The 14,643-nt window shown below is 40.3% G+C and overlaps 1 protein-coding gene across 2 annotated transcripts in view; it reads left to right on the top strand.

Annotated features, from left to right (window-relative positions):
* The window catches only part of LOC136857416 (cytochrome P450 9e2), a 110,128-nt gene that overhangs the window by 84,676 nt on the left and 10,809 nt on the right, over positions 1–14,643 (top strand). For both annotated transcript variants that reach the window (XM_067136066.2, XM_068225177.1), the window contains one exon: positions 9,072–9,290. In XM_067136066.2, the coding sequence (XP_066992167.2) occupies positions 9,072–9,290 (219 nt within the window). The remainder of the gene's footprint in view (positions 1–9,071; positions 9,291–14,643) is intronic.

Genomic DNA, 14,643 nt, shown 5'->3' with positions numbered 1-14,643 from the left:
AAGATATTACAGACCTGAACATTGGTATTTGGGATCTACTTTAAAAGTAAAGAAACACGTATTTTTTCGTTTTTGGAAAATCCAAATATTGGGGGGTGAAATTTTTAAAATGAGTGTGTCTACATCTTAAAACTTTAAAATTTACAGATGTAAAATTGGTACTTAGACGTATATATTGGTATTTAGAATCTCCTTAAAAAATAAAGAAACTCGTATTCTTTTGTTTTGGAAAATCCCAATAGAAAGGGTGTAAAAGGGTGAGTAATGGGTTGAATGCCTTTAATGAGGCTACTTATATTTCAGAACCTGAAGATATTACAGACCTGAAAATTGGTATTTGGGATCTACTTTAAAAATAAAGGAACACGTATCTTTTTGTTTCCTTAAATCCGAAGGGTGAAAAATGGGTTGAATGCCTTTAATGAGGATACATATATCTCAGAAACGAAAGATATTACAGAAATGAAAATTTGTATATGGGATCTCCTTTAAAAATAAAGAAACACGTATTTTTTTTTGTTTTTGGAAAATCCAATTAATGGCGGTTAAACAGGAGTGACAAAATGGGGTGAATTTTTTGAAAGACTATATCTACAGAATATCTTGGAAACGTAAAATGTTACAGACGTAAAAAGTGGGTGTTTGGAATCTCCTGTAAATGTAAAGAAATATACATGATTTGTTTTGGGAAACTCCACTTAAGGGGAACTCAAAGGGTGAAATTTTAAAATGAGAATTTTTACAGTATATCTCAAAAAACTTAACATGTTACAGAAGTGAAAAATGGTATTTTTTATCTCTATTAAACATAAAGAAGCGTGTATTTTTAGTTTTCGGAAATACCACTTGGGTGGAGCGGGGGGAGGGGGTAAAAGTGACTGAAAATGGTGTAGAATTCTTTTAATTAGGCTACTGATATCTCAAAAATGAAGATGTTACAGACGTGAAATTTTATATTTGGAATCTGCTTTAAAAGTAAAGAAACACGTATTGTTGGAAAATCCAATGAAGGGGGGGGGGGTGAAAGAATTGAAAAATTAATTGACTTAATTGTAGGAGAATACATACATCTAATAAAAACTAAAGTTGTTACAGACGTGATAATTCGTATTTGGATCTCCTTTAAAAACAAAGAAAAACGCGTTTGGGGGGGGGGGCATCTTGGTGGGCGGGAGTGTAAAGGAGTTGAATTCCTTTCATGAGGACACATATATCAAAAAATTGAAGAATTTTGAGTCGTGATAATTGGTATTTAGAAGATCCTTTACTATTAAAGAAACAAGTATTTTTTGCGGGAAAATTCACTTGGGAGGGGGGGAGTAGTGTGAAATGAAGTGCAACAAAAGTAAATTATTTTTATGGGGATACTTATATCTCAAAGCTGAAGGTAATAGACGTGAACATTGGTGTTTAGAATCTCCCTTAAACATAAAGAAACAAGCCTTCTTTTAATTTTTCTTGGGTGGGGGGGGGGGGGATAAACTTAACGGCGGTGGGGTGTAGAAGGAGGTGAGACCAATTGATTTTACTGTTATTAATGTACTTATAAGGATCCTCCGTTGCTCAGGCGGCAGCGCGCCGGCCTCTCACAGCTGGGTTCCGTGGTTCAAATCCCGGTCACTCCATGTGTCATTCGTGCTGGACAAAACGGAGGCGGGACAGGTTTTTCTCCGGATACTCCGCTTTTCCCTGTCATCAGCCATTCCAGCAACACATAATAATAATAATAATAATAATAATAATAATAATAATAATAATGTTCCGGACCGTCGTCAAATGTGCGGACCGCGCTGGAAACGGCTCCTGGAATGGTAATGACTAAGAATGCAGCCCGGCCGCGGGTTCAGTGCCGCCGGGGCACCCAATATGACACCACGCCGTATCTCCTGAAGGGTTTTATCTATATTAAAAATGATTATAGGAAAAGATGGCACAGATTTACGGACCCAACTGACCGGGAGGAATACCTGAGCCTAACCCGGGAAGTACGAAATCGATTGCTGAAAAGGAAGATTGAAAAATGGGAGGAAACGTGCCGTAAAATAATAGAAAACGAGTCAGATCGGGAATTTTGGTAAATTCTCGCAGAAAACGAGTCAGATCGCGAATTTTGGAGGATTATATATCTAAAACAATAAGCATTCAATTATAAATTTCAATATAATACCGTAGCGAAGCACGGGTATCTTGCTAGTAATAACATATAGGTACGCGGAAGGAACCGATATAAAAGGGTGTGGAATCTGGCCGTAAACTGCCGATAGGATATTACCTCAGTTGATAGCTCGTTGGGTGACCTAAAACAACATTATTACAATAAATATTACTAGCAGTAACAGGAAAACACGCAAATATTAGAAAACTGCGATACATTACAACAGTGTGTCTGCCTCCGTAGCGTAACGGTTAATGTTATTAGCTGCCGTCATCGGGGCCCGGATTCGATTTCCGGTACTGCCAGAAATTTAAAAATGGCAGGAGGGCTGGTATGTGGTTGAAATGGTATATACAGCTCACCTCCATTGGGGGTCTGCTTGAAAATGGAGCTGCTCAACCCCGGGATGAGGAAACGTGAACTTATTATTATAATAGAAAGAAAAAATATTATATAATAATAATCGAATAAGTTATGCAAATTTTACATTACTCTTATCAAGAAAAACATGTCTAAATGTTAAAGAACCTGAGAGGTCATTGATATACATGAATTTACTACAATTATTGTCCACCTCTCTGGTGTAGTGGTTAGTGTGATTAGCTGCCGATTCCCAACTATGTCCCGAAGTTTGAAAAGTGGTACGAAGGCTGGAGCGTGGTCCACTCAGCCTCGGGAGATCAATTGGGTATAGGGGTGTTCGATTCCCACCTCAACCATCCTCGAAGAGGTTTCCGTAATTTACCACTTCTCCTCTAGGCAAATGCCCAGATGGTACCTAACTTAACGCCATGGCCGCTTCCTTCTCTCTTCCTTGTCTATCCTTTCCAATCTTCCCATTCCCATCAAGGTCCTGTTCAGCATAGCAGGTGAGGTCCTGGTCTTTCACTCTAGTTGTATCCCACGTCTCAAAGTCTCACGCTCCAGGACACTTCCCTTGAGGTGGTAGAAGTGGGATCCCTCGCTGAGTCCGAGGGAAAAAACAACCCTGGAGGGTGAACGGATTATGAAAGAAAGAAAGAAAGGTTATTACAATAAATTACCATCGATCCCAATACAATGACAAACACAATTTCATATACAAGCATTGAAGGCAGACCTCTTTCCGTCCGGGACTTATCAACACCGAAGAAAGATTTCGGGGAATCAGGAAATTCGAAAAGTGGCATTCAATTTTAGCAGCTTCCATTCATCTGCTTTCTTTACTTCGAATAGACATTCCTCCAAACGAAGCTGCAGTAAATGATTATAATCAAGATATGTCAGTAATGTATGCTTTGATAGACAAGCTTTTTACAAAGTAAACAGAATGAGCTTGGTGATTGTGACATCATTTTTCTCTACCAAAATTTATACTAACCTCACACTGCTGTGTATTTTCTGTTGGCTGCCATTTATGTCGTTGGCATTTTATGCCCATTTTCCCCTCCTATTCTTATCTTTCGGGAATCTAAATAATGTAGTCCATTTGTTGTGTGACTTTCGCAACTGGAGCGACACAATAACCTATTATAACTTTAATCTCATTGCATTGGCTAACACGCAGGCGACAAAAAGTACAATAGAGAACTTTGGTCCCAAAATGGCTGCTTCCCCAAAGAAATCTGGGAGCGTGACCAGACCTGTGTATATAGCGTTGCCTACGCTATAATGCAAGGCCTTGAAATGTACTAATGAAAACGGGTGCCATCTTAGTTCACCATTCAGCCACTAGGATCGCGTTCTTGACCCCTCGTGTTCGCATGGCCGTGTACGTCTATAATTAAAAATTATATCCTAAATAGAGAGCTGAAAGTTGTTTTCAGTATTCACAGTACCTTATTTATATAGTTGTGCTTCATTGGCTTGGATAGGTGTCTAAAGTTTTAAAACTTTCCTACTCAGGGGCTTCTTATCAAATTTCAGAACTTTCTCACCTCTACTTGAGTGGCTCGAAGCAATGTTGTCTAATAGAGTTCTCAGAAATGTTTGGAGGAGAAAAAGAGGTAGTTTGTCGTCTTTACACTCTCTACACTTAATTTCACTGATGAACCTGGCGTTCAGAAAAAACGTACACACTTTTAGTATCTACCATCGGGGTAAATACTGCACAGCAGAGGTGTCAAATTCCGTCACGCACTGCAGGAGAGCCACAAACGATGATTTCGGGTATCTGAGGGCTCCTCGATCTTGAAAGCGAATAAGACACAATGTTGGACTTTCACTAGCTGGAGAAGAGATATGTTTTAAACAGCCTTCACAGTCTGTTTGTTCTTCTGCCACACGCACTAAATATCCTGCTACCATAGCCAGAGAAATACCAGGCATTGAAGCTGTTGAATCTGAAATAAATTAATCCTATTTATATACTAGCGTACACTTAACAATAAAGTGTTATTCACACAAATCTGATGTAATTTACCTTGCAACGGTTTTGTAATGACAAACGTTATGTGTCCAGGAAGCTACGGAATTTGCACATCCTCGGAACTTTCATTCCTTCTATATTTTTCTTCCATCTGGCATATTATTCATTGTAGTAAACTGGTTCTTACATCGCGGATCTTATTTTCATCCCTCAGCTCAACATTGCCATGTTTTGATGCCGCAATAATTCCTGTATGGAGCGTCGATTGCATCAAGGCATGACCTTGCGTCCATTGTGTCATTGTATCCCGCTTTGCATTGTAGGTGGCTACAGAAAAGCTCGATATCATCGCTTGTTAGGTTCCTCGTCAAGACATAATAAAAATATATACTTATGAGGTATTTTACGCAGGCCACAGTGGATTGGGTAGTCAAGACCAACGCCTGATACGTTTCCCTCGTGAATCTTTTCTTTTTCTCTGCATGCATTTGAATGTTCTTGATATATGACAGTAAATCCTTTATTAACCAACTGAGACGTTCATCTTCAATGTTGAAAAATAACAGTTTGTTCTCATTCCTGGAATATGCCCCATATGAGGTGTTGCAGATATCATGCGCATCGAACTACTTCATAAAATGGTCCATAAACAAATTATTTCTTTTAAACTGTCCCTGTCTTTAATACTTTCGGGACAAACTACTTTTATACTCTTCAAACCACCGATTGTTTCAGGGAAAAATACAATTTTGGTTCTTGCTACATTCATTTTCTCCAAATTTGTCGGGTAAACTACTTTTCTGGTAAGTTTCCTCACCGGCTTCATAATTGAAGATGTCTGAAGTTTGAAAAGACCTCTCAAATAATCGCCGGTCACGGTAGCATTGTTTACAAAAAAAGTCTCGTGACAAATGTTGGGATCGTACGTTTTTTATGACGTGACTGGGATCAAAACTTAGGAACAAGACCTAGTTTCATCAGCTGAACGTCTTATCTCATGCGTAATGCTTCCTCCAGATATTGTTTCGAACATCGAAACATTTACCTGGGTCACACTGAAACCACACTCTTCAACAGCATTTAACGCATCCAAGGTTAATTTTGCAAGATGTGTGCCCGTAACGGAAGAAGTGAAATAGAAAGACACCGGTATTCTGTAATATGTACAGAGTCCCTTGAACAAAATGCAGAGTAGTTTATGGCCAACCTATCTTCGATTCCAAGAACGTCAATTTCAATGTCATTCCGTCCAATAAACAGATCTAATTTCCTGTCACATTGGTCTCGGCTTTATGGACATTCCATCTATCATAAGAGAACCAACCTTTCCGTTATCGTTCACTAACGACAGCTTCCCTGCCAGTAATCGGGGTTTAGTTAGCGAAGTTATACCCGTTTCCCCTTTTGAGTATCAACATACGATTTCAACGTTCTTGGATGAGGAAGATGCAAAATATCGAGTGTTCTGAGAAGCCGATAACCCGTTGGCGTCCTTGAAGATAACAGCACACAAATTTTAACTGTAGTCTCCTGGTATTTACATTTCTTTTTACCAAAGCTGTGAAGATGCTCTAACAAAACGTTTGCTTTCATATTACCTCCCTCAGCTTCCTTCTGAATTTTAGAAACTCGACTTGCAAGATTTCCGGGATCCTTCTTTACCTTACTAAGTTCTGCTTCCAAGTCACGGATTTTTACTCGTAACTTCTTAATAATGGTAGAGGCTGCCTGGCCGAGGCAGTAAAGGTGTGCTCGGTTCGCCCGGAAGGACGTGGGTTCGAATTCCCGTCAGGAAGTCGTAGAATTTAAGAACCACTTCCAGAGGTGCATATGGCACTGAGGTTCACTCAGCCTACACCAAAAATGAGTACCACGTCAATTCCTGGGATAAAAGACGGCCGGGCCTAAAGCTAACCACTCTACTCCATCACGTGCCGAGGTTAACAATGGTGGAAACCTTTACCTTCCATTCCTGCAAGGGCCTTCATGGCCTGTACGGAGGTGACTTTGATTTTCTTAATAATGGTCAAGTGCTTCTATTTCTTCTGATCTCCTTCCTCAATTGCTTGGTGATTTTAGGACGGGAGAAAACTGTGTACCTGCTGTTGTGGTGCCTACATTTATCAGGTCAGATTCTCTAGTATTATCAGGCACAAGAGAATCCGATTGTTCCACACATTTTCTCTTACTTCTTATATACTAACTTTCACTTTCCGGTTTTTCAGGCTGTCTTTTCTTGGGATCTTTCCTATATTTTAAAGTGACTTGTTTGTGCTTGGGAAACTCTGTAAAAACTGAAGGGACATTATTAGGCAGGAGTGTCTTTTTAGATGTACTTTTACTATAGTCTTATTTTCTGATGTGTTTACTGCACACCTTCGATTTTGCTGTAGGAATCGAGAGAGATCCCGGTTTGTCTTCTCCGCGAGATATAGCAACAAGCCAGCGTTCTTTTAAAGCACTATTCAGTGGAAACTTGTAAAATGAAATTCCACTACCTTTAATATCTTGTGAATGAGAACAAGGAACACAGCAATAAACCATGATTAAAACTGCGAGTGCTTATTATTACAAGAATACACACATTCACAACCAACTCGATAAACACGTTCAAAGGCGCGAACCTGGTAAACAGGGGGCAAGAAAGCGATCCTAGCGGCCCGGCATTGAACTGCAGTGTGACCACTTCAATTGCGTTTTGCGGGCTCTATTTCCAGGCCTTGTATTATAACTAGGCAACGGTTTATAGACCTTGACTGGCCATTAGTGTTCCCGACGAATTCGATAGATGGCATGTACGGAGCAGAGCTGTAGTTCGGAGATTTTAACTTCAAAACAAGATATTATAGCACAGGCAATGAACTCATGTCTTCTTCAGTCCATGAACGGCGTAAATCATATTTTTATACATCTTCCTTAACTTTTGTGCCAACAAATTGCGAGTAACATTCATCGCTTCCACAGCAATTTCCGGCGGTGTTAGTGATTCGAAATCAGCGTCACTTTCAACTCTCATGCTTGCTACCTTGCATTGCTACGATTTTTGCTTTCAAGGCTTGAGTGTTTTTCCGCGTACGATATTAATCGATATCGGAAATGGGTTGTTGGAAGTCGATAACTGGAATAACAAGAGTACTCTAATGAACGGCAGTACTTTTATTTATACGTTGAAGAACACGAAAATGATATAACGAAAAATTGCCAGTATAATATGCAGCCCATTAGCTGCTCGTTAAGAACCCTGTCATAGTTTACGAACGAATTGTATTTCGGGGATGATAATAATACTAAAGGGAGCACGAAAAATGAAACATAAAAGTAAAAATACACCGTGTCATTGAAATAGCCAGGGCGGGAGGCGAGGCGTAGCGAAAAGTCAATGTACTGGCTAGCCAGGTGGACTCAACAGAGCAACGGTTATTTTTCAACACATCGCATTATATTCTTGAATGGAGAAAAAGTTTGACTTTCTTAAGTTAAGTTCAACATTTCACGTATTTAAACAGAAATAACCATAATTGTTTATATACCGTATTTCAAAATATTTGAGTGTGATGTGATAGAATCTGATGATGTTCCTTCAAGAACAAAACATGACACTCCAATTTTACTTAAGTGCTTTTTTTCCATGCATGACACTGTTGCCATATCTATATTTCTATTTTAATGTTGAGATCATTTCCTAGCAGACAGAGTACGAAAAACGTAAAAAAAGAGGAATTTCCTCAATTGTGCCGAAAGTTGAACGGCTAAAGCGCCCAGAAAGGTTTCAAATTGTGAGCCTTGGACAGATCTATCAAACTAAAAAAAAAGAAATATTTCAGAAATCACTTCTGGCCTAAATACAGATCCCGACAAAAGAGCCTAAGATCACTTGTTCCTTTACACGTTTTCTTCTTATTCAAATCCTAACCAAATTATCTTATTTAAATAATTATATTTGTAATGTGTTCCCTGATTTAATACCCTCAGGTATTTTTCGATTTTGCAAAAAATATCCACACTGAATATAGTTATAAGGGCTAAACTGAAACTCTGCATTGACTCACATTAGCGCTCGCAGTGGTGCTTAAGTGAAACTCTGCATTGACACACATTAGCGCGCGTAGTGTCGCGTAAGTGAAACAATACATTAACGCACATTAACGCTTGTAGTGCTGCTTAATTGAAACAATATACTGACTCACGTTAGCGCTCGTAGTGGTCGAAAAAGGCAAACTGCTAATCTAATCGACCGGATAACAATGATTAAGGAAAGGATTGTAATTTTAAAGAATAAATAAAGAATATATTCTCATACTTTATTATATTTTATTTACCTGAAATGGGTAGCTCATATCCCTAGGATGTTTTCAACATTGAGTTGCTTGCCTGAAGGGTAGTTTATAAATGTGTTAGTCAGAATTAGTTTTTTGCAGACTGGTGAACCCGACAGGTATAAATGAATATGACGATACAGTGACATCAGGGTATATGGTCGAATAACTCTTAACATTTCCAATGAAGGGGACTTATCGCCGAAGAAGCCACTAGATAGTCAGTAAAATATCAGTTTCTATCTCGTTGCAGACCTCACCGAGAAGGATATCACTGCCCAGGCTCTCATATTCTTCGTCGCCGGGTTCGACACCGCCTCTAGTCTGCTGTCGTTCGCGGGTATCCTGATGGCTGTGCACGAGGATGTGCAGAGGAAGTTACAGGAAGAGATAGACGAGATTCTGGGAGAGGATCGCCAGTTCAGTTACGAGAAGGTGCAGAAAATGAAGTATCTGGACATGGTAATATCAGGTAAGAACTCGTACGTGGGTGTTTCCAGTAACACTTTCAACTTAGTACAAGGTGGTATAATTATTTTACAATTTGCTAGGAGTGGGAAGTTGCCGTGGCTTTAATTAAGGATATAGCCTGGTGTGAAAATGAGAAACCACCGAAAACCATCTTCTGTGCTGTCGGCAGCGGGCTGGGAGGCGTGACCAGTCTTAAGGAACATATGGATAGGAAGAGCATTGTGAGATACGAGGTATTGCTTGAGCAGCGACGATATATTGCTGACGTGCACATATTAGTGATAGGCCAAAGCGTTACTTCATTTTAACGGTTAAAAAATATAACTGTGACGTAGAACGGTTAAAAAAGTAACGTTGTAGTAATATCACGTGGAGCAGCAGTGTAATATAACTGTTACGAGTAAAGTCGCAGTGTTTTCTGTGCGAGAAAGTCGCTACTCACCATACGAAGATAGGTCGCTTCCACATGATCCACTGCAACAATGGCTAGGTGCTAAGTAGTGTTGCTTAGTAACAAATAAGAGTATTTCTTAAAGTTATGTTCGTAATAATAACGTAATACAAATCGATTCATACAAACCTTTATAACTTCAATGAGTTCTGCTGTAATTTCCGCTTGAGTGATAGTGTTAACTTGATCTCAGTTCTTCTGAGAGGATCTGTATGTTTACCCCTACCATCCATTTTTTTACTTACTGCTGACTGTTATTAATTAGTCTTCATTGTCTAGTTTTTGCGTCGTAACAGGCACATGCAGTGCTCACTTCGGCAGCGTGTTTTTGTTGTGAAAACGTACTGGAGACAAAATTCCTTCATTAAAACACTCCAGATAGTTTGGTGTGTGCGCTGTTTTAACTAGACCAACAATTTTATCGATGCTAAGAAAGCTGACGCTGCGCTCCTCAGCAAGAGCTCTGGAACGACTCACTGTTTTAATGATGTTCGAAAAGCTTACTGAATCAATCAGAGAAATCATTGCGCCCAATGTGCAAAGAGAGAGGATACGCATATGGCAAATGTCTGATAGCTGCAAAGGAATCGAGACCACTAGAATACCGAGTGCATATAGTTCAGCAATTGAACTCAGAGAATCAGATAAGTTCTGAGGAATCATCGTCTGTAATTCATAACTAATTTCACAAGTTGGCTATTGTTGTTTGGGCCATCAGACTGGTTTTATGCAGCCCTCCATGCCACCCTCTCCTGCGCTAACCTTTTCATTTCTACATAACTACTATACACTACATCTACACCAGTCTGTTTCTTCATCTATTCTACAGTTCTTTCCGCCTACACTTCCCTTAAAACTATTTAAACAAGTCCTGGGTGTTCTAAGATGTGTCCTATAATTCTATCTCTCCTCTGGTCAAATTTCGCCAAATCGATCCCTTCTCATCTATTCGATTGAATACCACTTCATTCGTGATTCGATCTATCAAACTCACTTTCATTGATATTCTGATATATATGACGTTCATCCTTAGTAATGAAATTGTATGCAGCTATGCTTGATTACTACCTGTGAAACCAGACAGTATGCGCTTCCTCTGATTGCACTTTGATTCTCTAACTTAGCCCAGCTTCAAACTATACTCAACAGATGGCAGAGCGTTCCTAATAAGTGACATGTTGCTAACAGAAAAAAAAGTCTACGTACTAACAGACCCCATCATGACATGGGACTTAGACATTACCTGGCAACACCTATCAAAGGATAAACTAGGTATACTAGAAAGAGTGAAGGCCAACTATGTTAAACAAGTTCTCTGCCTGGCAAAAAACACAACTTCGAGACTAACCTATGAGCTTACAAAGCGAACGTTCTATGTAGAAGAACTGCGATTAAAAATACCATTGCCTTGTACGACACAATACCAAGCTTTACATCAAGAACTGCAGGATAAAAGAAGCGAATATCTGGATAGATTTTTACCAAACAGAAGGCATGATGACGCCAGAATGGATGAATTCTGGCTACGAACTGTGGCATACCATACTGCGTTTCTTAATAAATGTTCATAAAACCATTGAAGAGGGCAGGGAAAGCAATACGACAACGACAGGCTTATGAAGACGAGCTGTATAACATATTTATAACGAATGATGTGTAGCAGCACGGGCCCTCTAGTAAGTAATTAAAACTGTAAATATTTAAGCGATAATATAATATTCGAAACACCGCTTGTATTTGCAAGTACCAACTGTACGGGGGGCACGCATTTGTTGATCGCAGGATCTTCCGTGGGTGGTCAGTTTGCTGACACTACCAGCAAGTCACTACCTGTAGATAGTGTCTGCTAGTCGTGTAGTAACGGCTAGAATGACAACGCTTCAATACTTTCCTCTTGTGACAGCTAAATAAATGGCTTGTAACCTCCGGACAAACCTCGTCTTTAGTGTTAAGGTCCTGTAGGCGACTTGAGCGTCTGTGAAACACCCACCTCCCGAGACATAGGAATTAACTAATGAGAGAATCGAAACCAAAAACCTTCGGACGAAAGGCCAGGATGCCAACCATTCAGCTAATTCATCCATGGAGCTGGTTCACTCGTGTCCTCATCGCGAGATGGTTCAGCTCTTTTCATACACACGCCCTATGTAGGTGATGAGGTGCACATACAATTTTAGTCGCACGCCAGTCCTCTTGCTGTTCTCAAATCTCTGCCATTAACCGGAATCGAGCTTGAGCCAGCGAGGATGGCCGCTGAAAAACGTGATTTAATCAAATGGGTGAAGTATCACAACATTCCTGAGATGACTTGCTAAAAGGAGAAGGAAAACAAGCCCTAGGTCCCGGTTTACGTGGTGGATACCATGGGTATAATGCTATCCACCCCAGCCCACTAATGCAATTGAACTGATTTGGGCTCAACTTAAAGATTATGTCGCCACTGACAACAGACATTTTTCACTTGCAGAACATGAAAGACTGTTTTTAGAAGCTGTGTACCGTGTAAGTGCGGGCCACTGGGAGGAAGTTGTTAATCGCACCCAAAACGAAATTAATGAGCTTAGGGAAAGAGAGCAGTACTGAGAAAGTGTGTGTGGAGTTTCGTGACATTAGCTGCAACGATGCCGAAGCGGACTGACCCTTACTGAGAGGGCCATATAACAGCCCTTTCCGATGCTAAATATAGTTGTTCTGCAATCCAAGGAATGTGCAAGAAGCGTAATTTCTTGATATAAAAAAACGGGATCAGTGTTATATTGACTAAGAAAGACAAAAGTCGACAAGGCTTAATTCCAAAGTGAGAAAACAGGCAAATCCCCGACCAGCCACCAGTCGTAAACCGAAAGTGGTGAGGAAAGTGTCTCTGGTGTCCCTGCCCCCGAAAGGACTATCGCACGTAGTTGGGGATGTCTATTTGAACAGTTAACACCATAATTAACAAGGAGCTGTAATTAGAAAAGCGTCATAATTGTCGAGTTCTCAAGCTGTTGCCTCGTCACTTTTCGGAACATAGCACTAACGCAAGAAAGCTGTATGAGTGCTATCTGGCAGGAGACAGATGGAAAAATGTGGTGACATTAGACGAAGCATATGTGTAACGCAGTGACTGTAACAAACGCCGCTCGATTTACTACCGCCTAGAGACAACAAAATGATCTAACATTTTATAAAGAATGTCAGGAAAGTTTTCCAAGGGGTTTTCATGATCATCGCTGGATACTGCTACAATGGCAAGTTAACCATTCGCCGTGTCGCTACTAATGTGAAGATGAACTCTACGTACTGTCAGCAAGAGGTTTCAACACCCATTTATAACACAGATATCCCAAGACTATATGGGAGGGCGCAAAGTCAGCCACACTTATTCGACTCATCTGTTCTTAGAGATTAATGGAGATGGAAACTGAAATCCGTTTGATTCCTTGTACTGACATTCCGGTGAAGTCACACATGGACTTCTGTGCATTTGGACTCCTAAAAATGGCCACCAGTAAATAGACGTCCACGCACTATTAAAGGCTTCTGGGAAGCTTTTCAGGAGGAGTAGGAGAAGATAGACATGCTAGCTCTACGAAAAAAGTCTGCTGCGATGAAAATTACGTTGTAGGGCTATAGCTAGAAATGCTGGCTTTCCAATTGAGCACGATCGTTGGTGGAGACATGGTTTTTCATAAGCTCATTACCCTTCAAACATCGTCCGCAGACACCCGAATAACCTTCTGTATTTCATTTACGTAAGTGTTTATTTATGCTGCATCTTACGTTGTTAACCCGAGTGAATTATTATTCAGGTTAGAATTCACCTTTCAATGAACGGTTTGAGTTCTTTCTTATATTGTACCTTGTTAGTCTTGTCCTAGGTGCGTAATTATACTCAATAGTTGTATTATTGTGGGTTTTATAACATGTTGGGCATTTCACTTCTTAATTATTGTGTTTGTTGTTTACGTTAAATCTCACATTCCTCTCATCCGAAGTACGTTTTTATTCGCTATAACTGCATTATTTCGTATTTTATAACACGAATTTTAATCTATACACGAAGAGGTTTAGTGCGGTTCTGTTCTTGCGTTGTGTTGTGCATCAGCTGATAGTTCTCGTGAACAACTTGGCGACACAGATCCGACTTCCGATGAACTGCCAAATCGAATCTGAAGGTGCCCCAACTATAGTAGTGCTAAACATTACGCTACGCAGACGGACTTGTGACTTCTGGTCGCAGTTATCTCAGACGATCTCTAATTTGAAGTTCTCCACTTTCTTGCGTTTTTATTTACTGCACTCTGTTCACAATAAGATAAAATACAAAAGAATATTCAATTGATACACAGTTATTGCAATGTGTTCATTTTTCTCCACTATGTGTGTAGTTAAATTATAAGAGGCAGCCAAATGAAAACCGAACACCCACTACAACGTGACCATAGAATGGTTTTATTCTAAAGTAATTACCAAAAGCGTTACTACATTTATCCCACGGGGAGACGAGACCATCAATTCCAGTTTTGTAGAAAGAGATACGTCGCTGACGGATGCACAACTGCACTCACTCTAGGGCTTCCTCGTCCGAATGCAACCGACGTCCACCAATTTCTTTCTCCAGGTCGCCAAAAAGGTGAAAGATCCGGGCGGTACGGAGGATGTTGCAGTGTTTCTCAACCAAATCGCTAGATTGCGTTGCTGTGCGCCTTTCTCGGAATCTCTTATGCCGCTCGTCCACACTCGTGATGGGCATGCAGTGTTCGCTATACTCCAGCAACCACAGCCACCAGAAAAAAGAACCACACTTCATTGCTTGCCTCCATTTCTACAGCAGGATGAACACACTAGAGCAGTCCGCGCACCAACAAAAGACACCGGGCGAGTTGGCCGTGCTGTTAGGTGCGCACAGTTGAGAGCTTGG

This window comes from Anabrus simplex, chromosome 1 (genome assembly GCF_040414725.1).
Source record: "Anabrus simplex isolate iqAnaSimp1 chromosome 1, ASM4041472v1, whole genome shotgun sequence".
NCBI classification, from domain to species: Eukaryota; Metazoa; Arthropoda; class Insecta; order Orthoptera; family Tettigoniidae; genus Anabrus; species Anabrus simplex.
The sequence above is the reverse complement of the archived record's forward strand: the minus strand, read 5'-3'. Positions and strand labels throughout refer to the sequence as shown.